Raw genomic sequence first — 25,776 nt, forward strand, 5'->3', positions numbered from 1 at the left:
CACACATGACACACTGTGGCAGAACACACTTAGACACACACACACACACATACACACACACACACACACCATCATTTTGCCGTCATTGAATTTCTTGTGCTGTGACTGAGCTGTTTTAGTCAGGATTTACATGACTGCAGTGAAGTTTTAAGTTTAATTACACCTTTTCTTTGCTGTGTCTCACACATATCTGCAAGATGTGTCTTCTGACAGCTGCCCTGCTATTTTCTTTACTTGGTGAGTATTTTTCAATTCTTGACCTTGCTTAAACTGCTACATGGACTTCATGGATGATTTATATACTCAGCAGTGTAATGTTTGTGCCAGCATTTTTAAACCATGTGCCATGGAAGACAGAGAGTGTGTGAGGTTCTTCCTTACTGCAGGTCATTTTACTTATGATTATCTGTCTTTATACTGTTTAACTTGTTTTGAGGCCAATTGCACAGTACTTACACCAGCAGATCAGTGTTATGATGAATGCTTAGTGGGTTACACCTCCATCTGAGAATCCCACTAGGTTGTGAAAAAGCTTAAAACTAAATGATGAAATTAGAAACGTGATGTTAGGGTACTCACCAACTACAGCTACAGTGAATCATAAATATACACAGTTTGCTGATACAGCATGTGGTAATGGATGACAACTGTCTCCGATATTCTGCATCTGTGGTTCCTTGGACTGAATGGCATAAAAGAAAATGTTAGCATATGTTTTAATCTTGCATAGGCAATGAGATGTTTTATCTGATGGGTTTACCGCACCAAGGTGCTACTCAAGAGAGGATAATTATCTCGTTGACAGGATCTGTTACATTCAAACTAGTAATGCAGGATTTTCCAAAAAGAAAAGAAAAAAAATAAGTAAATATCAAGACCTTGGTCTGAATACTTGTTTACTCCATGTCTGTTTCTAGGACAACTTAAGCCCTGAAACCATTGTATGGCAGGTTGACTTGCTCTAGTACCAATTTTAAGTTTTAAGGATCTTGAAGTTCGATCCATGTTATACTACGTTATTCCAGTTGTATATAGTTTACTATAACCAGGGCTTAAGTTTGCCTGCTTCAACCTATAGTATTAAGGCTTTGCAATTCACACCAGTCAAATCATGTGATTTTAAACATACTACAAAAATAAAGTCAGGGAAGATAATTTTAGACCTGTACTGTAGTCACATTGTGAAAGTAGAAATTCCACTATTAACTCTTATTCAACTGCAAAAAGAAGTGAAAGTGGGTACTATACTATAAATAGTATTGCACTGAGAATAGAAATCAAAAGGTGTGTACAACTTAATTTAAAAGCGTATGGTGGAAACTGTGTTGCCTACCAAGTGATTTAGTGTTTTTAAGGAATTATATTAATTTAAGCAAACTACTACTGTATATAGAGTCTTGTCTAATAAATGGTTTGTTTAAAGTTGATAATCATGAGTAATTAATCTGCAGTTTAGTGATAATATATCCCTATACTGGTGAAATTTCACTTATATGAATAAGCCAGCATGTTCATTAGGCCTGCATCAAGTGTACATTTGCCATATGAAAGTGACAAAAATCATAGTAAACAAATTTTCAAATTATGTACCTGATCCCTCTCTCTCTCTCTCTCTCTCTCTCTCTCTCTCCATTATTGTGGCACTCAAGATTGCATAAATAAACCACCGGCAACAAGAAAATAATCATTACAATACATGTGAACAGATTTAATAAGCGTGTTAAACACACACTCTTAACCTGCCTGTTTTTATATATTTGTTAATGTTCCTCCACTTCATCTTTTGGACACTTATATGGAAACTTCATATAAAAAGTGCTGATGTAATATAAAAAGAGTGCGTGTGATATCACATTACTTCAACCACCAGCTCTACTTCAAGTGTTTCAACTACCAATCACGTACACAGTATATTATCTTTAGAAAATATTTCCTTCTCTAGTTCTTTCTATTAACTTCAATTAAAAATAAAGGTCAGTGGGACCCAGCAAAGGGAACTAATAAACAGACTATGAACTCAGAGAAATAATTAAAAAAGGATAGATGTCAACTCATTGGCTTTTAGTTATTATATATTATATATTTAAGGAACTGAAAAATATTTCCTCATACATGTAACTTATATGTGTGTGTGTGTGCGTGTGTTCCTGCGAAAGCAACAATCCAAAATGTGACATTTATGTGGTGTGATGAAAAGTAAAAGTGGCATTGAGGTCAAGGTGGTGGATGCAAACATGGGTTCAATTTCAACTCTAGAGACCTAGAGTTTGTGTTAATGTGAAATGAAATGAAATTAAAGGGTACTTTCATGATGAGAGATTGTTACTCGCATTTGTATATTTTCATTTTTGGAGTTTGACATTAGAAAGTTGTTTTCACATACATGTACCCAAGGGGGAAAGTTTATTTGTGTTTAGTGTAAATCTGGTTTTAAGACTTTTTTTTATGACATCATAACTAGTGTGGCAGCCAGTTATGGTCCAATATTCAACCTATACTATATGTGTATGATGTGGAAACTTAAAGCCTTGAATACAAACACACTAAGAATTAACATTTCAGTGAAGCAGGTTGAAGCAATGTCCGGTATAAAACTTTTGACATGAACAATATATGCATGAGGAAGAAGGAGCAGATGTATTTTAAAGAATTCTAGATTTCTAGAAAATGTAACATTTAGGTGGAAAATTGCTACTGGACACAAAATATTACATCGACCAGAGTAATTTGTGTATATCTTGAAACAAATCTGGAGCGAATCTTTAATTTTTATAAGAATCTTTACTTAACCTTAACTAAATGCTTTAGTTATCTAACATTAAGCATATTGTAATGTGTATAGATATTATAGGTATTGAAGATTCAAAAACTTAATTCAGGAACATGCAGGATCGGCCAGTTTCAACTGTCTGTTTGTTAAGGAGGTTTGCACATAAACAAGTGTAGGAACCCATGCTGCTATCAACATTGTCTCCTTGTCATCCTTTTCAGATTCTGTTTCCTGTGTTCAGTTTCTGGCACCTCTGAACATGGGAGGAGTCACAGGGCAGGTGCAGTTTAACTCCACCTCCCAGACAGCCCATGTCACAGTGTCTGGCACTGGATCCTGTGGTCCACTTAACTTTTCCCTCAGTGAGTTCCCTGTCATGTATGGCCATTTCGCTCAACCTTGTTCAGAAGCAAATATCGGCTCCAGCGTTTTTACATTCACAGCTGATCCTGCCTCAGACTCCAACGTCAATGTGTCACACCTCTTTGAACAAAGACAAAACCTGGACGACTTATCACTGATCCTGCAGACATGTAACGGCACTAAAGTTTGCACGGTTGTAAGTCGTGGTGAAACGCTCTTGACTCGTCAGGCCAGGTTCACTGGACCTATTGCTGGTAATGTCTATATCCGCCTCAACACTGGAGAGACCTACCCCAGGCTTCTTGCAGACCTAGTTACAATCGGTCAGGTTAATGCCTCACAAACCAATATCACTCTCTTTGGGTCTACGAGCACTGCCACAAGCTGTAATGTTCTACTTGGAAGCTTAGACACCTCTACTTTGACCAGTTTGGGTGTGGTGAAGGTTGGAATCCCATTGCAACTAGCAAAGTCTCGCCTGGACCTGACCAACTTCACTATCAGCACAGGCTTTCTTCTTGTGCGCATGGGGTCAAGTTACAAGTGTGCTCAGATTTATAATGTGCCATTGAAACAGGTGGCCGCTGTAATGAATATGAGAGGCATCAAAGGATACTTCAGCTTCCGTCAGGCTTCCCCATTTGATATGACAGAGTTGAGGGTGAACCTAACTAACTTACAGAACAGAGTTGGCCCTTACCATGTCCACCATTTTCCTGTCCCTTCAGTCAGATCTCCTCCATCAAGCCGGTGTTCAAATGATAATGTGGGTGGCCACTGGAACCCATTCAAAGTCAACATTAATGACCCAACATACCCTAAGGGTCCTGGGTCAACACACGACAGGTATGAGATTGGTGACCTAAGCGCCAAGCATCTGTCCCTCACAGATAAAAATGAGGTGGATATGATGTTCACAGACTTCAACCTCCCTCTGTTTGGACAGAACAGCATTGTAGGTCGCTCAGTTGTGATTCATCAAACAGATGGTGCAAGGTATATTTGCGCCAGCATCAGCTATCCTGGTGAAGTGATCGTTGGCAGGGCCAGATTTCAGAGCCCTGTGGTTGGTGAGATCTGGTTCACACAGCTGGAGAACAATCCTCTGTCTGACGTATCCATCTTCATGGATCTGTCATATGGAAATCCCACAATGACACCAACCAGAAACCACAACTGGCATGTTCACACCTACCCCATTAGCTCAGAGAGGGATGATGATGAAAGGCGCTGCAGCTCCACAGGTGGACACTGGAACCCCTTTAACATCGACACAGGAGACAATAGCTATGCCCTCTACTGCTCCCCATCCAATCCTTTATCCTGTGAGGTGGGAGACCTCTCCAGCAAACACAGCACTATCAACCTTGGCACCAATGTAGGTGGAGTGGAAGCAAAGAACTTCTTCACTGATGTCACTTCCTGGGTGCCTGATTCAGGCATTATTGGCCGTTCTGTGGTCATCCACCAAAAAGACAGAGGAGGGCCACGGATTGCTTGTGCCAACGTTACAATGTTGCGGGTCCCCAAAGCTAGCCTAGGCAGCTGGTTTGGCCCTGGGATGTCCAATGGCCAGGTGTGGTTCTCCCAGGCGGTCCCACAAGGCCCCACAACTATCAACGTATCCCTGATGAACCTGAACTCCTTAGCTGGGGGTTACCATGTTCACATACTGCCCATCAAACCTGGTAGTGTAGACCCCTGCTCCAATGCAAACATCTTGGGCCACTTCAACCCGTTAGCCTGGAACATATCAAACTCTCCTGCACCGGGAGCTGGCACTGTGGACCAGTATGAGATTGGAGACATCAGTGGAAAGTTTGGGATGCTGACAGGCCTTGACCAGTCTGAGGCTGTATACATGGACCCTGATATGCCATTAACTGGACCCTACAGCATAGTGGGAAGATCAATAGTGGTTCATCGCACCAATGGATCAAGGTGAGAACTTGTTTGTACTTATTAGAGATCAAAAGTGACAGAGAGGACCAAAGTGAAACAGAAAAGAAGGTTTGAGGAAATACTTCAGATAATGGGTGACCACAGGTTCCTATAAGCGAGTAGAGCTTTGTCACTACTATACTATAGCCACAGACTAGAATTTTCCAAAACATGAATGCTTTCATGTTTATTTATTGCATAAAAGAAAAGTATTGGTAATTCTACACGCATAGGATACAAAAACAGTGGACAGAAAATGGCTTCAATTGTAGCAGATATTCAAGCTTCACCACCCTGAGCGGCCCCCTGGCACATTAGCAGACTTGGCCAGTCTATTGAGGGCAATTACAGGTATAGGATGTCACAGACATTGAGTCATATCCCTATCATGTTAGATAAGCTTCCTCGTTCATTAAGAATGACTCAACAAAATATTTTGAAGCAGAAAATCCTCAAGGTTAACCCTACAGGATTTGGATATGTTTTGCTCATCTTGTTTGTGTTTTTGTTTCTTTCTGTGCATGTGTGCGTGTGCACCTGCGTTTCCTCTGCAGATTGAGGTGTGCTAATATCTTAGCTGACAGAAATCCAGATGGACAATGGACTATTGCCAAGGCTGTTTTCAATGGTACAGTGACTGGAACAGTCCGAATGGTGAGAACCAACGACAGCCAAAATACACAGCACACACATCTTCTTTTCTACTAATGGCAACCTAAACATTTACATTTAAATTACAATATATGCTACATCAGTATTTTTGATAATCTTTCTATTTTGTCCAGCACAGACCTTGTTCAATTCAGTTCTCAATTCTCATGTGACTGATAAACACTGACAACACAAAATAATCTCTAAGTTATACAACATCAAATACTGAAAATGTTTTTAATTATAACTGATAAAGTGCAAATGGTTTACACCACTACTTTAGCATTGTTCTCTTATAACATTGTCAGACTTAATGATGGCTTTCATTACCTAAAATATAACTTCACCACCTGCAGTTTGGTCAAGGTTTCAGGTTTGTTAATGTTTTATTAGCATGACACACCCAGACAATTTTGCCCCGAGCCACTAACCTCAATCAGAAATGAGGACTGGACTACAGAGGTCTGTTATTCATTTTCAAACTTGGAGTCTTCAAGCCATGCAGAATGCTCCAGACCCAACTGACACTAACTCATGTGATCACTTAAGGATTTCTCCCTCTGGAGCCACAAAGAGCTTTATACATGTTTTTTTTTCGAGGCCAGTAATACTCCCCAACACCTCTCAAACAGAGCTTGATGTGTAAAATTGGTGGAGTTTACCTTTAAGGGAGACAATACTTGTCATCGCCTCCTACACCACCTTTCAAAGATTGGATTTACATGGCTTATGCAGCTAACACCAATAATTATAGTGATCTTACCTCAGCTGCCCTTTTATTTCACAAGTTAAGATTGCTAAACTTTGCCGCAGTGCAAAATGTCAAAACATATTTTATAGAAGTGAGAAAAACCACATGGTCATTTTGCTACTTTAACTTATAAGAAAGGGGAAAAGACATTTCTCTCTTTGCCTACAAGGCTTGTTCCCCCATGCCTCTTCAGATGCTTGTGAACAGGCAGTAAGTGGTCAAATTCCATTAATGTGTGTGTATATGTGTGTAGCCTGAACAGAAATAGGATATATTGCCAATGTGGGGGGAAAGATACGTTGTTCTCTGCACTGAAAATGGCACTGCTATGATATCTGACCACCAATATCACTGCCAATAAAAACATATCCTTTCTGTGTAACTTGATGACAGTGTTTCCTCATTCAAAAGGTTAGAAATTGTTGAAAAACCATGCAGTCATCAATTCAAGTCAAAATAACCAAGCCCAGCCTAAACAGAAGCTAAGTTACACAATTTCTCAGAATACATGCATCATTTTCTTGCTAGCTAACTTACCAGGAGCCAAGCTGCCACAAAAACATGACAGAGTATTTCTGTTGTGCTGGACAGACAGTGAATTCATTATGCCTGTGGCAGCTTGCAATAGAGGGCTATGTGAAGCAGGGGAGAGATCATTAGCTTAGCTTAGCATGCGCCTGCTATGGCTGGTGAAACCTACCGGTCCCCTGAACTAGAAAGCTCAGCCAAGGGAACAGCTGTCTCTGTCAGCCACCCTCTAGAGGCCCCATACTGAGCTCTGCACTACCTCTGTGGATAAGAGCTCATACTCTGTCCAAATGGGCCATAACGTTGATGGTAAAAAATGATGGTTTTTGGCAGTAAATGTGTTCCCTCGAGCTTAACCTACTAATCAGATTAAGCACAAACTCACAGAGTGTGAGAATGCTGAAAGTATGCAATATCCATGAATCCCCACTGGTGTCCATATCATGTATATTTCAGCAAAGAAAGCAATGAATTCTGGTTGAATTACTTACCCTGAGAGTATGACAGTACACATTCAGTTAAGTCCCTCTAACTGTTCACTAATATTTTTCTCACTTCCAGCGCCAGCAGATGTTTCCTGATGGGAGTACCAGTGATATGACACTAGATGTGGCCTTTCAGCCATCAGCAAGGGAAAATGTAAGTATAGGGTCATATACTGTACACATATGCAAGAGTGAAACTAAGGAGATAACAGAGGTCCAAATAGGATATAAACTTTTAACGATCCTTCCATCTAGCCATTATCTATACTCTATTATTCTTAAGGTTTCACAGTGGGGCTGGAGCCTATCCCAACAGATACTGGGTGGGAGGCAGGGTACACCCTGGACAGATCACCAGTCAACTGCAGGGCTGACATATAGTGACAAACAACAACTCACATTCACACCTACGGTCAATTTAGAATCACCAGTTAATCTAACCTGCATGTCTTTTGACTGTGGGAAGGATGCAGAGTACCCAGAGAGACACAGGCACAGCAAGAACATGCAAACTCCCAACAGAAAAGCCCCAGGTGAACCAGGGTTCAAACCCAGAACCTTCTTGCTGTGAGGCGACAGTGCTAACCACTGCATCCAGCATGCAGCCAGTTTTCAACTAGCAACCACAAAACCTAATGCACTTCCATGTAGCACCAACAGCCTTAAACATTTTCAAAAAGAGAAAAATGGGGGGAAAAAAATACTTCAAGGAAAAGTCATGAGGTAGGTGAGACACTTAGGCGCCAGCTAGAATGGTAAACTGAACAATGACATGGAAACTGATCTGGATGAGAGCACTAACATCCAGTTCCGGGTGACATTTAGCACCCACAACCGCTGCCAAGTAGATATCCAGTATCTGAGTAGCATACAAAGACACACACTTATAGAACCAGGGTTGTTTTTATGACAGCAACAAAAACAGGTGTTGAGTTTAATTTTGTAGACATACACACAGACAGGAATAGGATTTGTTTTCCTAAGTTGCAGTAAGGACAGGGTGATTCACAGGACAATGTATGAAACCAGCTCCCTGTAACCTGATGGTGAGAGGTTGTGCATTACTGTAGAACAGTGAGGGTGAATAAATAGTATGGTGCAAGTTGATTTATATTTCCACATATTTATTGTCCAATAAGTTCATTTCCTTGCCTTGACAACAGCAGGATGTAGAAAAGATTATGAATATATGTCTTAAGTCCATTACTGTATATGCATTACAAAAATAGAAAAAAGTACACTACTACTACTAAAAGTATACATACTCACAATTGTATTTTACCTCTTCCTGCAGACAACTGGAATATCCTTGTTCATCACAACTAACCGCGTTGGCACCAACAACAGCCAGTGCAACGGTTTGGGGGACACGTACAATCCCTTCAACATGACGTCAATGGTAAGTCAACACTCTCTTATCTTATACTTCTGTACTACCTCTCTTCCTGATTTTGGAAGTTGACTGTTGGACTGATGAAGGCTGATAATACTGTTACTGTACTACTAAAGCTGCTAAATCAGCAGAGTAAATCTAAATCAGAGTGCTTGTTCCTTGCTGCTTATCATTCTGGAAATTTTGGGGGCATTTTTAGAGCTGTTTACTGTTGTGGGCTGTTTAGAGCCCAAAAAGGGCTTTCTCAGTTGGATACGTGATTTAGAAATGAAAGGGCTTAGTCAGAAATTAAGAATTTCTACAATTTCAGAGGAAATATTTTCATTAGTACTTGATGCATTAAGATGTTACAAGGACATCCATATTTGCACCAAGTGAGCTCTCAGTTTAAGTTTTCAAACGTGTGGGTTGGATGAAATGTGTGTTAACTGTAAGGTTCTTTTTTTTAACAACAGAAACATTTAGATAAAATGTAAGTGAAGGTGCATAACCAGCTGCAATTATTGTGCCTAAATTTCTCTCTTGTGGTAAATGTAAAATGTGCTTCCTTCTTTCTCTTTCCCCTTCAAGAGTTCCACCTGTTCATTGGAGAGCCCTCTGAGCTGTGAGGTGGGGGAGATATCTGCACGGCAAGGCCCAGTCAGCCTGACTCAGGGTCAGGTCTTCACCGACAGCAACATCCAGCTCACTGGAGAAGTCACAGGTACCATGTGTATTTAGCAGTGGTGAAAAGTTCTTGTGCGATGCTACTTCAGGATATCTACCCTGAAAAAACTGTTTATCACATTTGTTGAGTAACAGCATATGAACAGAACAGATGTAGTTAATGTTTCTGTGTATTTTTAGTGGTCCACAGGTCTCTTTTGTTGAAGAGCGGAAACAGCATCATCGCATGTGCCAACATTGTCCCAGAATCCCCTTCAGCAGACCAGACCTTTCCCAATGTGGCTAACTTCAGCACGTGAGTGTAAAAAAAAGGCATACTGTATGATCAATATCCTTTCATTAGAATTTGATCTTAAATCTCTGGACAGATTTTTCATGTTTGCCTGAGCAGAATGTGCATTGTATTATTTTGTATGTTTGTTCTGAGGGTTTATGGCTGTTTTGTACTGAAGAGAACAAATTATGCATATAGAGAAGTGATTTTTCCTGTAAATACTGTGTGACTTTTATGACTTCACAAACAGCTGGTTCCTCAGAAACTTGGCATGAGTCACGCTGTGCCTACTTCAATGACTCCTTCACTTAACAGAGAAAAGTAAAATGCATGTTTAACTAATTATATTTCTTGTAATTTAATCCTTCTATTTTCTCTGTTATGCAGGGTATATTTTAAGGTGAAGCACATTTCTATCAAGACTATAGCGTTCATCAAAGGATTTGAAGTTTATGCATAAAATGTGCTTTCAGGACACGTAGACCATACGTACAACATTTTATCTAGAACATGTAACCTAATGTAATTGTGGTGTGCAGTAGTACATGAGCATGAAATGTTACATGTATATAAAGGAATAGGGAAAATGTAATTGCTATAGTTTTTCTGTAATGTTGCACAATTAAACTTGATTGCATACAGAAAAAAATGATCAGCTTAACTCAGGGAATTCCTAATAGGCTGGTAACAGAACCATAAAACATCACAACAATTGTTCAAATGGACAGTACACAAATGTGTGTACTGTATAATTTGACTGAGTTCTGCTACAGTAAAACCTTCTAAAGTTAATTCATTCACAAGTGCTTGCTTTGCTCTCTGTCAGTTACGAAGTTGACAGTGATGTATTCCAAAGAAATTTATGAGGTGGGTGTTCTGTAATAGAACTTCTTTGCATTATTTCATCTATTGTTACAGGGTAAACAGAAAGTCACTGTCGAACCATTGTTATTAGACACGTCAATCAAGAAATATTTCCGTCAAGATGTCCGTCAGAGATGATCTGAATCATTGGGCAAACTGACACAACTGGCAAATAGACAACAAGTCAAGTTCTGTTTGTTAACAGAAAATATAATGTAACACATAACATATAACACACTGATACTCAATTATTTCTTCCGTGGCCTGTTGAAACACATTTGCACCTACAGTAAAGGTAATCTGTGGTATTCATGCTGTGATGTGTTAAAGCTAACAAAACAATCTGAAATAAGGAAGCAACTTTTTCCTCATGACTCTTGACACTTGATGATGTGCATTGCAGTTTTCATTCAAAGTTACTATAAAAAAGCAACTAAAACTTTTATCTACTAAAAGCTTCATATGTCCATGAGAACAGATATTGTTCTACTCTCAGGGTGACTTAATTATCTCTTAATGGTGAGCAACATGAATTTATGACACATCTGCCAGTATGCACCACTCATACTCATACATAATCTATCATGTAAGAATGTGTTTTGTACCTGTATTATACAGTGTTAACAAGAAGTCATTCCAATTCCTTGATTCGAGGAAATACAATGAACACAGCGTATGAGGAAATGTATCTCCAGGTTGTTATTATTATTGTGAGAAAAAAAATTGATGTAGAATTTCTTTTTGACTAGATATGACTTCCGTATGAGGGTTGCAGATGTCCTGAAGGTGAATATAGCAGCAGTCACCATCCTGCCCGGCTCTCCCGCCTCTGCAGCAGATGGAAGATGCCAGCAGGTCAGCTTCATGATATCTGGTAAGTCAGAAGTGTTCCCCCTATCAACAAATGTATCTCATGTGCAATAAAAGGGGAAACTGTATTACCTTTATTACACAACACAGCTCGCAATAATTAAAATTAATAGGTTGCGTTCAGTTTGGTTAAGCGATGTGGCCTTGAAAGTATGTGCTGACTGCGTTGTACTTTAAGATTATTTTGTATCTCTAGGGAGAACAGGCTTTAAAACATCTCTGGAATGTTAACATGGACATGGGAGCACCAGTCTCATCTGAATACATATCACTAAGTGTATACATATTAGTTTATCATTACTTTCGATCACCAGGGTTCCCAGGTAAATTTGCGTTGTGTGCAATATATCAATCTATCAGACTGTATGTACTGTATGTATATGTACACTGTATGTCTATAAATGCTTTAGATACTCCAGGAGCTATCTGGGCAAGTAGTGTGCCCAGACTGCCTGTATTCATCTGGACAATGAACAATTATGGTCATTGAAAATCTTTAGAAAACCTGAAAAATTGCTCAGTAACCTGATGCTGGAGTTGAGTGTCTGTGTGTCTCATTTTCTGTCCCTTCCTCCGTCCCAGGGGGAGAACAGAGAAGTATCTGTACAGAGGTTTCACACAGTATAGCACAGGACAGGCATTTATGCCCTCAGAAGTCTCTCACAAGGTGAAGAGTTTTCTATTGCGATAATTCCCGGGAAGTCCTCCTTTACTGTGACTGTGTATGACAGTAATACAGCAGAAAGACACACACAGAGGAGTTTTCAGGTAGCACATAGCAGACAGCGCGTGATGAAAAAAAAGAGTTATATGTGTATATGTATAGTATATGTGCTTGAGTGGCTAAAAAAAAGCAATTAACAGCTTAGGCACTGCATCTTTTTTGTTATTTCTGCCACATTTGCACTGCTGAATTTCTGATGTATCCTCATCGGACATAATGATGGAAAAACAAGTGTGTAACTGCTTTTAGACTCAGCTACAGTAATTATCAAGAAGAAATCTGCAGCTGTTTTGTGTACCGCCTTTGTCTGTGTGTAACTGAGCACTGCAACATTGTCTGTATCTTAAAGGGGATGTCAGCGCAGAAGTCCTCAGTTCTGTCAAAACCAGTGAGAAGATGGGCGTGTTTAAAGAGTCTGATACGTGTACAAGTAAGTGTGCTCCATTATGTGATCATGCAATAGCTTAACCCGCATTTCAACTCCATATTGAGAATATGAAATCCCTGTTCAACAAATATTTGAAGGAGATAGAGCATAACATCCATCCATCTTGTGTAATCTCTTTATCTGATTTGCCAAATTTTCTATTTTAAACAAGATGGTGTAGGTACCATAATTACTCTAGATTAGTTTTAGATTAGTAAAAAATGACAGTTAACATGTGGCAGAGTTGCAATAAATGTAAGGATAACAAGTAAAATAAAGGAGAGGGAAGTTTAATATGATGACCTCAGAGTATACAAACAACATACTCTGAGTCATACCCCCTTTAAATTTGTCATTCATGCTTGAATAACCTGTGGACATCTTTCTGATCTGACGCCCTCAGGAAGTGCATTCTCACCACTGGTTCCAGGAAGTTTTCTTCTTGGCTTGATGTTTGTTTCTGCCTGCCTGCTGTCATCCACAACTTATTAATAACTCAGAGATTCAGCCACGCCATGCATCACCAGAGGGGATACATGGATCCTCATATTGTGAAACTGTGAATATGTTTATGAAATGTAGCCCAACAAGTGGTACGGTGGTCATCTGATTAATTATCAAACAAATAATAACTCTGTCTCTTTGTACAACGTCTGCCATCCAATAAAGATCATGCCTTTTCACAGTCTTTGTAATAACCATTTTAGGCATCAAGCTGTTCAATAACTGTTCAGTGTAACCTTTATAGAAGCTTCATTTTTTCCACAACAGATATTGCTCATGTTTTATTCATATAGACTCATGAATGGGTGAATGGGGTTAATGTGTTACATTATCAGAATGTCAGACTTTTTTCCTTCTGTATGCACTGTCCATAAATCCATGTCAAATTTTGTGTAAATATATGGGGAAATTGTGAATAAAATACAATTATGTTTGTATGCCTTGTGCCAACAATCACTGTGATTTTTCTCCTTGCTTTAAATCCCCTAAACACCTCAGCACATGAGCAAATGTGAGCACACGGTGTACCCAGTGCTTCAGCAGGGCAGTAATCCTGTGATGCATTTTAAGAGAACAGCTTTGTTCATATAAAACTTTGGTACCTCTAGTATGGCATTCATTAAAATGTTTTTGTAACTAATGACTCTATCAATTGTTCCTAAATTTTTTTCTAATGTTGTAGAGACCAGTTGTGAGCCCCTCACATTTTGTTCATCATTCTCCAGCAGGATCCTTGTTTGGTCCTTTTAGCTCTGAAGTCCCCTAAATAGACCACTCCAATAACTATTTGACCTCTGACCTTTCGGAAAAGTGCTGTAGAACATCTGGACCAACAATTTACAACTTATCATTTGCAACAAATAAGAGTGGATTTTTGTTAAAGTCCTCTATTATTTACTTATCACTGGCTTATAGCTAATACACAAAGTATTCATTTCATTAATTAAGCTGTTAATTAACAGGTTTAAATCTTTATAAATAAAAGTGATATATACCCATACCCAGAGAAAAAACTGAACAGAAAAATACACGTAGGTCTGTAAACTCAGTGATACCACTAAATGTTCTTGTGGAACCACAAAACTAACAAAAGACTATAAAAGGTTATCAGATTGGTCTAAAATACTAGTTAGTTAGTTAATACTAATACAGATACTAGTTAGTTAAATAAGTAGGATGTGGTGTAGAAATAGATATAAGTGTAAATGTGAAACTATCAATGTATGAAAACTGGAAGACCAGTGAGTGAAAAATAGCAGTAAAATTGCCTGATAAAAAACAGAGAAAAATAAATTAAGTTTAAATAATTTTTGTCGACTGATTGTTCGGGGGAAAAAAAAAGCTGCATTCCTTTAAAACCAACTGATTGGCAGTCAAAGCAAAATTAAGCTTTGTATTTCTTTTACATTACATCATAGTCAATGGTATTTTTTTTTATCGGTGTATTGAGTAATATTTTTGACTTTCCTGGAACTTTCGTCAGTTCCACAGGATGTATATCGCTTCAAAAATGTCGGGCTGCTGCCCTCACTACAGTGTTATGATTTTACTTCTAAAGCAGTGATACATCGCTGATGTGAGGTTGTTCGCTTTGTGTATTATTACTCACAGAAAAGGAGGCGAGTCTGGATCCCTCTGCGTCTACTGGAAGAAACTGCAGTCACGTGACCATAAACGTCAACAACGAAATGGCAGCCTCCTGTTTTGTAAATTAACACAAGGTCCAAGCTGGTAAAGGAGCGTTTCGTTTTCATTTTCTTGTCCCCAAGAGTCATATTTCCAAGGCGTATCCACCTGGTGTGTATTTAGCATTTTGTGGGCTGCATGTGGGGGGACTTTAACGCTAGCTAGCGGCGGTTTTGGGAGCTAATGTCTCCCGGCGGCACGGAGCGAGCACAGAGAAATGTTGACTGTTTTCAACCCAGGGGAAACGGGTGGTTATCCCACGCCCGCGTCTGTAGCTTATTGTTCGTGAAAAAAAACTGTGTTAAAGACGTTTTCAGTGAGCTGTAAAACTGCGAAAATAGGCTAGTAACTTTACAAATATCCCAACGGCGTGCTACCACACCCACTACTGAATTCAATGGCCACAAGCTGAATGAAATACTTATTGTGTGTATTGGTTGGCCTGTTGATAACAAGGAATAAAAGGATCTCCTGTCCACTTGAACCACAGGCTGTTTAGTTGTGTAGTTTCTTATAAGAATATCGGTTTGTTCAATTCTATTGTAGCCAACCAGTTAGATAGATTTTTAGTACTGATTCATCTAAAGCCAACTTGTAAACAACAATCGCATGCGGAGCGTTCAGCCAATAGGAGAGCTCATCGATGTGGCATACTACGATGTGATTGGTCGTTTGTGGTTTTTTTTTTTTTTTTTTTAACAATGAGTTATATAGCCACAGTGGACAGTGATAGTGAATTCACCACTGCACCGTGTCCTGTCAACTTTGTTTTAGGAAGTTATTCCAGTCGAAGTAGGTCATGCACCTGCCGAATCGAGCAAATTAGACAAGAGTCCATTCTTTTAATATTTAACCCTGGCTCCTGTGACTGTTGCTTAATCAGCATGTTAGAGCAGGTTAAAGATCCAGGTGTGGACTGTGACTTTGAGCTCCACGTAAATAGTCAGGCAGGCTACAGTCAGTCACTGTCCAGCTGCAGGCACCTGAAGTCATCATGGCTTCCCAAAAGTCAGGTAATCTGAAGATAATTAGGGTGGGGTTTAAAATATGTTTTCTTAAATTGATGCGTTGTCTATAATTGCAGTTGCTGCTTCTGAGATTAAACTGATTCTTTTCAATAGCATAAAAAGCCTGGCTTTGACGCTGTCTGCATTTGTCATATCTCAGCAAACCTTAACTTTTGAGATTCACCACATTGTGCATTTTGTAGCATATTGAGGACATTATACCTGTATAAGTGTGGTATCAATTAACATCTGCCTATTTGAACATTATTGTCAGTTGAAAATATGTCATCACTCTTTGTCCATTCAGACACAGCCATGTCTCCAAAGATCACTGGAGAGCTGCTCAGGCAGCTTCGCCAGGCAATGAGGAATTGCAAATACTTCTCTGAGCCTATACAGGCCTACATCATCCCATCTGGAGATGCCCACCAGGTAAGTTAGACCTCTCTCTCTCACACACATGCACACACACACAACACACATTCACTGCATTAATATGTATTTACATGACTAAAGTAACTCTTAAATTTAAACAAAGACATGCATGCACAAGCTCACAGTTGATGAGATTTGCTACTCCTGCCCTATGTCACTTCACGTGTGTGTGTCGTGATTCACTTCTGTTCGCCTTGTCTGACCTTCGCAATTAATAGTAGCCATTTGCACACCGCTCCTCCCCTTTCCCTCTCCATGCACAAGACATGATGTGAGAAGAGACATTTAAAAGAGGCATTTAAAATGGCTGACTGGTTGATGGCCACTTCACACTGATTGTTAATAAAGCCGATCTCCCCCTTTCTCTCTGTCTCTCTTCTGCCCCTGTGTCTCTCAGAGTGAATACATTGCACCGTGTGACTGCAGACGTGAATTCATCTGTGGATTTAATGGCTCTGCAGGTACGTTTTGCTTGTGTGTGAGGGGAAATATACTCACAAGTTTAATTTTAAAGTTAAAGGGATATCTCATGTTCAAACCTTAGCTGGGCAGACTAGATGCCAAGATCTGATTTCCATTGTGGAAAAACCTACTATAATATATATATTGCTGAGACAACCAAACTTTATTTCTGTCATCAGCTATTCAGGGTAAGCCACCCAGTTTCCAACACATTTCTTGTCTCATGTTCAGTTTAGTTAGTACAATACAGGACTTATTAGGATGCTATAGAAGATGGCCTACATTGATAATACACTGCGAGAGTATTAGAGAGTATAAGAGAAGGAGAGCACACTCACTATCAGACTGTATATGTTGCTTCTTCGAACTGACAAATTGCTTGCATTCTTTCGTCGATACATTCATCCATTATACAAACTGGATCCAACAAAGCATTTGTGATCGGAGATGTCAAATCTGCCATGTGTGTTGTGACGCGTAGGTACAGCCATTGTCACAGAGCAGCATGCTGCAATGTGGACCGACGGGCGATATTTCCTCCAGGCCAGCCAGCAGATGGACAACAACTGGACCCTTATGAAGATGGGTAATGGATGGCCACTTGATGTCTCTTTTTTTTACAAGATGAAAATAACAACTTTTTTGTCATTTTAAAGGTTGTGGTTATTTTTGATTATTTGCTCATATTTCTAAAGGTTTACACTACATATTTTGTATCCGAAATCAGTCAAATGTACCTCCAGCATCAAACTGTACTGATGATAAGGTATGAATCACACCTAGGCTACAAATCAGGATGTTTTCACATGATTTGAGAATGAAAAACAAATGTTTCAAATTCCATGTTTTGTCAAGCAAGTTTGCCTTATTTATGTCCTCCCTGGGTGACAAAAAAATTGTTCCATAGTGGTATGAATCAGGTTTATAGTACATATGCTTCAGTGTGCCATAAACATGTTTTTTGTAATAGGACTGAAAGAGACGCCCTCTCAGGAGGACTGGCTGATCAGCGTCCTTCCAGAGAACTCCAAAGTGGGAGTAGATCCTTGGATCATCGCTGCTGGTATGTTACAGTAACATTTCTCCCTTAGCACAGTGGTCAGCATTTTTTTTCAACAGTATGAACTCTGTGCCCTTCCAAGTATACAGCAGGACATTTGTTCAGTACATTTTGCAGGTTCAGGTACAATATGAAGATATACATTTTCAAACACAACAGCTCTTAAAAAGCCTTTTTTTCTCCATCGAGGAACTGAACTTATGTTTCCTGCATGACCTGTAGGGACCTGACATACAACCTGGCTGCACTGCATTTCTACCTATGTCTGACTACAGCAAATTATGCTCATGCTGAGATTAGATCTCTTGCTGTCAACAAAATATGTGTGTTACTTATCAGTGTCATGTCCACTGTTTCAGACCAGTGGAAGAACATGTCCAAGGCTCTGATCAGCGCAGGCCACTCTCTGGTGGCGGTGCAGGACAACCTGATCGATGCGGTTTGGACAGATCGTCCAGAAAGACCCAGCACACAGCTGCGCACCCTGGGATTAGAGTACACCGGTCAGAGCCCTACTGCCATAACACCAATAGTACATACATGGTTATTTTATAGTAGCTAATTAGGGTTTTGAAATATTTTCAGAGACCCCATTAGAACATCAGCAGCATTATTTTAATCCTGTAGAATTATGATTAATTTATTGTGAGCAGAAGTATTGCTCTTAACTTGTATTCTTTTTAAACCTTTTTGTTTTAACTTGTTTGAGTTGTTGTTAACTGTAACTAGATATACAGGTTTTTGAGGACTACAAATTAAGTGCCATGTCTCGTTGATGCTGTCTATCTATAGGTATGTCCTGGCAAGATAAGATCGTCACACTGCGAGCCAAGATGACAGAAAGGAAGATCAGCTGGTTTGTTGCAACGGCATTGGATGAGATTGCATGTACGGTTAAGTTTTCAGAAATACATTATAGTTTATTTACCTCTGCCACTTTACTTAAATCAACAATGTGTAGAATATAAAAAATTCTGACTTAAGCACCTTCAGTAGTTGTATGAAAAATCCCTGTGGCTGACATCAGTGCATGCCTCTGAAGATGTAATAGCACAAAGTGGAGATATTTAAGTCAAGTGCATTTACTAGGAACTTCAGAATTGTACCTACTACTACTAACTACTGTATAGTACTTGAGTAAATTAACCGTGTTGCCTTCTAGCTGGTTGCACAGATGGATTTTCAACAATTCACCCTTTAAAATCTTTAGAAGACTGATAGTAGATTTTAATTTAACTGGACAAGAAACATTACATTGTTTTTGCTCTGATCTGTTTGCTATAACCAAACAAGAAATCTTAACCTGTTTTTCGGGATACCCCTTGAAATAACAGCTCCAGAGCACAGTTTATTAAGCCCAGGGCCACAGCATGTGTGTGGATATCCTGCCCTCATCCCTGCTCATAACTGGAGTTTGTTGCATTATGTTTTACCAGTTTATAGTTGTAGTGTAAAAAAAACAAGCTGCAGCTGTACCTACTATCACATCTGTTACATAAGTCCGTTCTGATACACGATCACGATCCAAGGACCCGGGGATGCACGGATGTCCCTCTAGATGCCTGTTTGAGGGCCTTGTTCACCGTGCCTAATGAGCTCTTGTTTCTGATTGTTTGGTCTGAGAGTTTGTGTTAATTAGAGTTATGCTGATTTTGATTGTCATCAAGTAGCATTTAGACTAGAGAGTTTCAATGGGCGTTAAACTGAAGAGGATTTGCTCAGGCATCTACAGAGGATGAGTGACAGTCCAATAATAACATTGATATGATGATAGATGACCAGATAACGTGTATGGAGATATGAGATGAGACATTCAATATTTGAAATGGTTTTTAAGGCAAATCATGCAAACACCGAAATGACTCAAAATAGGACAGATAGTCAAGTGGCTACTGACATTGTCACTGTCAATATGGTAATGAAATAATTTTTCTTAATAATTATTACATATTATTAAAATACAATGTTCTATTATTTTCTTTTCTCAGGGCTTTTTAACCTCCGTGGTGCTGACATCGAGTACAACCCAGTTTTCTTTGCATATACCATCGTGGGAATGAACACAATAAGGTAATGGAATATAACACAATTGGTCAGTAATTCATGAAATACCTTCATGCTGCCAACTGATGTGAAGGGCTTCAGGAATAAATGGTGATGATGAATTATTCTCTGAAAGTGCAATGCAGGAAATTTTATATATTAATATATTTATTTATTTTTTATATTTATATAAACGCTTAGCACAAGTAAGCCAGAACCAAATTTTACTTTTGCAATCATGCATTTTTAAGTAGCACTACTTTATTAATCCATTAAGTCAGACATAATCCTAGTAAATCATGTTTTTACTTAAGTTTTTTACTTGAATACTTTTCACTGACCAACTCCTTTCTCTCCTCAGGCTTTTTGTGGATCTAAAGCGCCTCGCTGATCCTGCTCTGAGAGACCATCTGCAGCTGGGCTCTCCCAGTAAGCCCGAGCTGAGCATCCAGACATTCCCGTACGAGTCGGTCTACACCGAGCTCCAGGCCATCTGCGCTGCACTCGGCCCCAAGGACAAAGTGTGGATCTGTGATAAGGCCAGTTGTGCTCTCACACAGGTCATCCCCAAGGTGAGTGAGTGCACCACATCTAGAAGACAGCTAATTTTCTCTAGTGTTCACAACAGAGGATGTAAAAAAAAAAAGCTTGACTATGTCTGGATTGTGTTTTCCTGGTACCTGGTTTAGTGGCCAGTATCAGATCGTCTGGATTGTTATACCTTTTAAATGACACTTTTGTGGTTGTTTCAAATTACATACTTCCTCACTAACAACCCGTTCTGCAGTTTTGTTTGTTGGAGGACAGAGGTTTAAATTTCCGTACATCTGTCTGGGATATTATTACCCCTGAGAACTATTATACCCCTTTTCTGACCTGCCTAAACTGGTAAAGCTAGTACACTTCCTTTTTTGACAAAACTTCTACTAATATTTACCATTAAGCCAGGCATATTCTGTTGTATTTGTTATTCAGTTGAGCCTAGACTTTCCCTTGTATGAAAACATTCAGTCAACAGTTAATTTACTAAACCATTTATCACGGCAATTTGGAGATCAGCATTAATTCTCTTAGTTTTGACAGTTTTTACTAGTAGATTTATATCAAGGTAACATCATCTACTACTTTTAGAAATGTAAATGTTTCTTCTTGACCTATTTCAGGCCCACAGGACTCCAATTCCCTACACTCCACTCTGCCTCTCCAAGGCTGTGAAGAATGCCACTGAGATCCAAGGCATGAAAATGGCCCATGTAAGAACCTTTGAGCCTAATATTTCTAGTGCATATCTTTTATTCAGTTTATGACGTGGTTGTAAACTGTATGATTTACTCAATAAAAAGTTGAATATTCACCATCTGCACCTTAATCAACAGATCAAGGATGCAGTTGCCCTTTGTGAACTCTTCGCTTGGTTGGAAAAGGAGGTACTTTCATTTTTTTCCTCTGAGGCTATAACATTTTTAGATTCATGAAAGAAAAGAACAGATTCTTCTAATCTGTGTTCACAGGATTTTGAATGGACTTAACAGGATAAAGAGATTTACGGACGTGTTTAATTTTCCTATCACTAAACACTCACACTTTTGACCAGTCCTCCAATGTATTGTTATATTCTAGGACTATTCATTTTTGTGTTAATGTCAACTGTGATATCAGGTGAAAGTTATCACGTTCCTCAGCTTTCACATGAACTTGCGAGTGTTTGTGAGTATGTGTTTTTTCATTGTTTTTTAAACTAATAACAGGGTGCTGGCACTGTTGTTTTATAGATTCCCAAAGGCAATGTGACAGAGATCTCTGCTGCTGATAAGGCTGAAGAATTGCGGAGGTAAGTTTATGGGTGGACTCTTTACATTGCATTGGTTGTCCTCATTTGATTTACGAGCTCATCCAGTTTAACTTCATGTCTACTTTCATGCTAGGCATGATGTTTGAAAGATGCTGTGATAGTAACTATTGTGGAGTTATAGCCCCCTCAGCTGGAGGTGAAACAAAGTGTCTACTGAAGGTCTTAAAATTAATATGCTATGTTAACTTTCAAAGTGTTTTACTCTTTCAGTCTGCTGCCTGAATTTTACCATTTATTTTGCAGACATCCTGTTGCTTTTCTTAAGGGTATTGTGTCTTTCTCAGTCAACAGAAAGATTTTGTTGGACTCAGTTTCCCTACAATCTCCAGCGTTGGTCCAAATGGAGCAATCATACATTACAGGTCAGTTGGTGAAAGAAATACATTTATGTAACTGTTTATGTGTTGTTATTTTAAAAAAGTTATCCAATCTTTTACCCATAACTCTTTTCTTTCCCTTTAGACCACTGCCTGAAACCAACAGAACCCTCACCATGAATGAAGTTTACCTGATCGACTCTGGAGCTCAATATGTGTAAATAAGAAAACTATTATATACAGCAAATGCATTTAGACCAATCAGCCATGTTTAGTATTAGTATGGCTTATGTGTCTTAAGTCAGGCAGTCATCACCTCCATGTTGATATCAAGAACACAGTCAACATAGGAATACTTATGTTGTTGTGCAATACATGTATTCATCTGCATCCATATTCTGTCTTTGGCAGTGATGGAACCACAGACGTCACACGCACCATGCACTTTGGGACACCATCTGCTTTTGAGAAGGTAAATTTTAATGTTTTTTTTATGTTTTCAAAATAAGTCTGATCTCAGGTTTAATTCACCATAGCTGTTAAAATTATTCTTATTTTTGACATTTAAAAATTAACCATTGCAGTAGTATTATACATTGACTGAATTGATCCCAAACCTTGATTTTTATTTATTTTTTAAATTGTGTCCTCTCTCCTTTTTTCTTCTAGGAATGCTTTACTTATGTACTGAAGGGACACATAGCTGTCAGTGCTGCTATTTTCCCCAATGGAACAAAAGGTGCTATTAGGGTTATCTTACACTCTATGTAACATACCCAGTTTTACATTTTTATACCAGGGCATGTTCAGAATTACAGACATACAGCATTTCTTGAATATTCTTTCTGTCCTGTGTTAAATTTTTTTTCGTCTCGGGCAAAAAAAAAAAAACAAGTTAAGAGTAGAGTGTTAAAGAATAATACGGCCATTCTCTAAGCAAATCCGTCACTAGTCTTGTGTAGTCAGAAATTTGTGCTGTCAAGCTCGAAGAGGACTAGAGAATTTAAAGCACAAACACTGGTTAGAGAAGAGAGTCAGTAATTTTGTGCCATTGATAATGTGGAAAAAACAACTGATATGTGCTCTCCGTAGGCCACCTTTTGGATTCATTTGCCCGTGCAGCCCTGTGGGAGTCTGGGCTGGACTACCTTCACGGTACGGGCCACGGAGTGGGCTGCTTCCTCAACGTCCATGAGGGGCCCTGCGGTATCAGTTACAAGACCTTCGCTGATGAACCTCTGGAGGCCGGCATGATCGTCAGTGATGGTATGGCAGCGTTTTTGATTCAGCAAGTAAATGTTAGCAGTATCAAGTGTTGATCAAAGGCAATTTAAAATGGAATCAGGTCAGTAAGTAATGCATTGCACACATTTGTATTTTCACCCTTTAAAAACCACAGCACATGGTCAGACATATAATGCATAATTCCAACTGACCAATGTGTTTATTCCTTGTTTCTTATCAGAGAAGTTAACTTCTGGCCTGATGCAAATGTCAGATCACTTCTGACTGAGCTAACCACAAGCATACTAGATGTGTCACCAATGACACAAGAGCAGGCTGTAATTGAATAAAACCTCAATGTCTTTAATTAGCTTCTGGCTGCAGTGCAGGAATGAGCAACAGACTGCATCGATTTATTTTTCTTCTTCAGTGTGTTACAGCCAAAAACCCATAGATAAGAGACAGTAAGGCAGCTCCTCTGGAAATAAAAAAGCTGCTCTTCCTTTGTCCAAGCAACATGCAGCCCTTTAGCATTTCACCTGTCTGCTTTGTTGGAAACAGAGAACTAGAAATTGGTGAGTGGGGATGGAGCTCTCCAACAGAGGATGCTGTAGTCTTTGTTGAAATGGAAAACTTAGCACAAATACATTTTTAGGTCCTCCCAAACTCAGTTATTTTTTAATGTTTGATTATTTTCTAAATCTTTATCTCATTTCTTGTCTTTTTTCTAGAGCCCGGGTACTATGAAGATGGATCTTTTGGCATTCGCCTGGAAAATGTGGTCCTTGTTGTACCAGCTAAGCCCAAAGTAGGTCTTTAAACCAAAATTTACACAAACAACGGAAATGCTCCTCACACTCTAATGCCTTTTGTATTTGATTGCTCCTCTACTCATATAGTATCCATAGAGGTTTAATTGTGTATTAATATATATATGTATTAATAATCAACATTTAAAAGCTGTGGTACTTGATGTTCCTTCCTGTGTTTGACCAGTTGTATGTAAGTTGTATGTTCTGATAAGGAAAATCATTATGTTTTTGGTCTTTTCTGTTTGTGTGCAGTACAACTACAGAAACAGAGGGAGTCTGACATTTGACCCCCTCACTCTGGTCCCTATTCAAATCAAGATGATGAACACAGAGCTGCTCACTCAGAAGGAGGTGAGGAATATCCAGCAGGATTATTCTAATCAAAGAAATATTCACTCTTATGAAATGTAAAATTGATCTCGAAAGATTTTTATTGGTAATGTTATAAACATTACAAATTAAACAGCACATTAAATGTAGTCTAGTTTACATTTTGTAGGAAAAGTTAAGCCTAAGATGACCTATATTAAAATCATAAACTATGCATTTGAATGTTTGACAATAATTCCAGCTATCCCTGGTGCATTATGTGCTACTGAAACACTTTTCATGGTTTGACCCTCACTTCTCTGTCCTGCAGCGGGACTGGGTGAATGAGTACCACAGGAAGTGCCGGGAGGTGATTGGAGCAGAGCTGGAGAGGCAGGGCAGGAAGGAGGCACTTGAGTGGCTGATCAGAGAGACCCAGCCAATCGTCTGAGGACTGACTCTTTTACAGTCCAATCACATTGGCGAAGGAGTACCGTACGATCGATTTCTCTGCAGTGATAATCGTTTGTATTTTTTTCATCTTTCTCTGTGTCTCACACTCGGCTTCTTTTTGTAAAGCACATCCTAATCGCAGTTTTATTAAAGATCAATGAGAATCAATAAACATGCACACATCTTTATTATTTTCTGTCTCAGAAAAATTGTTCCTTGAAGTATGACAGTCTCATGTTCAGCTTGAAAGAAGAAAATTATGCATTTTTGAGGTTATCCAGTGAGATTTTGTGAGGACTTTCTAAACTAAAATGCTGTGACAATATCCTAAGTAGAAAAGTTTAGTCCTTATGCATGCAGTGAAAAAAAATAAATTAAATTATGAAGATTGCATATGACAACAACAGTGTACTTAAACATCATCCAAATATGCTTTCAAAGGGATGGCTAAATGTAACTATCCTAATATGTCACCTGATATGTCTAATATGAGGTTATTAGACCTCCCTGTAATCAGTGGCATTAATCCTTTACTTTAGCATCAAAGAAAGTCCTGCATCAGCTTTTACTGGCAGAAAATGCTGCATCCTCTGCTGCAACTGAGAATTAGGCAGCAAAGCAAAGTCTTATAACTGTTTAAAATTTATACAATGGGCACCTTAGGATTAGAAGAAGTACTACTGAACCTTCATAAAGTTAGGGGACTCACAAGAGACTTATTAAAATTTAAGAATGAAGCAGTAATGGCCAAAATAATTAGAATTTTAGTCTCTAGTATGGGCCATGCTTTTAAAACTTGTATTTCCTGTAATGCAGCTTCATAGTGTCTTACTCCTTCGCCTGATAAAACGACCACGTCTTTCAAATTTCATCATAACTTCATATAATGCAGGCTTTCTGTTATA

At 38.9% G+C, this 25,776-nt stretch overlaps 2 protein-coding genes across 5 annotated transcripts; both read left to right on the forward strand.

Annotated features, from left to right (window-relative positions):
* Position 1: 1 nt before the first annotated feature.
* cusr (Copper-only SOD repeat protein) lies at positions 2 to 13,648 on the forward strand. The gene is made up of 10 exons (XM_018679736.2): positions 2 to 237; positions 2,992 to 5,074; positions 5,629 to 5,728; positions 7,566 to 7,643; positions 8,784 to 8,888; positions 9,453 to 9,585; positions 9,729 to 9,843; positions 11,436 to 11,560; positions 12,630 to 12,710; positions 13,111 to 13,648. The coding sequence occupies exons 1-10, from the start codon at positions 198 to 200 to the stop codon at positions 13,197 to 13,199; spliced, it is 2,949 nt and encodes a 982-aa protein (XP_018535252.1). The 5' UTR covers positions 2 to 197; the 3' UTR covers positions 13,200 to 13,648.
* Positions 13,649 to 14,779: 1,131 nt separating this feature from the next.
* Positions 14,780 to 25,043, forward strand: xpnpep1 (X-prolyl aminopeptidase (aminopeptidase P) 1, soluble). Of its 4 annotated transcripts, none has more exons than XM_018679741.2 (20): positions 14,780 to 14,942; positions 16,212 to 16,336; positions 16,737 to 16,800; positions 17,283 to 17,387; positions 17,772 to 17,864; positions 18,221 to 18,364; positions 18,654 to 18,749; positions 19,850 to 19,931; positions 20,266 to 20,476; positions 21,068 to 21,157; positions 21,281 to 21,331; positions 21,677 to 21,735; positions 22,041 to 22,118; positions 22,219 to 22,290; positions 22,485 to 22,545; positions 22,743 to 22,812; positions 23,166 to 23,339; positions 24,029 to 24,105; positions 24,362 to 24,460; positions 24,750 to 25,043. In XM_018679741.2, the coding sequence occupies exons 2-20, from the start codon at positions 16,220 to 16,222 to the stop codon at positions 24,867 to 24,869; spliced, it is 1,863 nt and encodes a 620-aa protein (XP_018535257.1). In that variant the 5' UTR covers positions 14,780 to 14,942; positions 16,212 to 16,219; the 3' UTR covers positions 24,870 to 25,043. The 4 variants fall into 4 exon arrangements, with proteins under 4 accessions (XP_018535257.1, XP_018535256.1, XP_018535255.1 ...); XM_018679740.2 differs by having other exon boundaries at positions 14,854 to 15,008; XM_018679739.2 differs by lacking the exon at positions 14,780 to 14,942 and adding an exon at positions 15,748 to 15,910.
* Positions 25,044 to 25,776: the final 733 nt, after the last annotated feature.

Source organism: Lates calcarifer, linkage group LG5 (genome assembly GCF_001640805.2).
Source record: "Lates calcarifer isolate ASB-BC8 linkage group LG5, TLL_Latcal_v3, whole genome shotgun sequence".
Lineage (NCBI taxonomy): Eukaryota > Metazoa > Chordata > Actinopteri > Centropomidae > Lates > Lates calcarifer.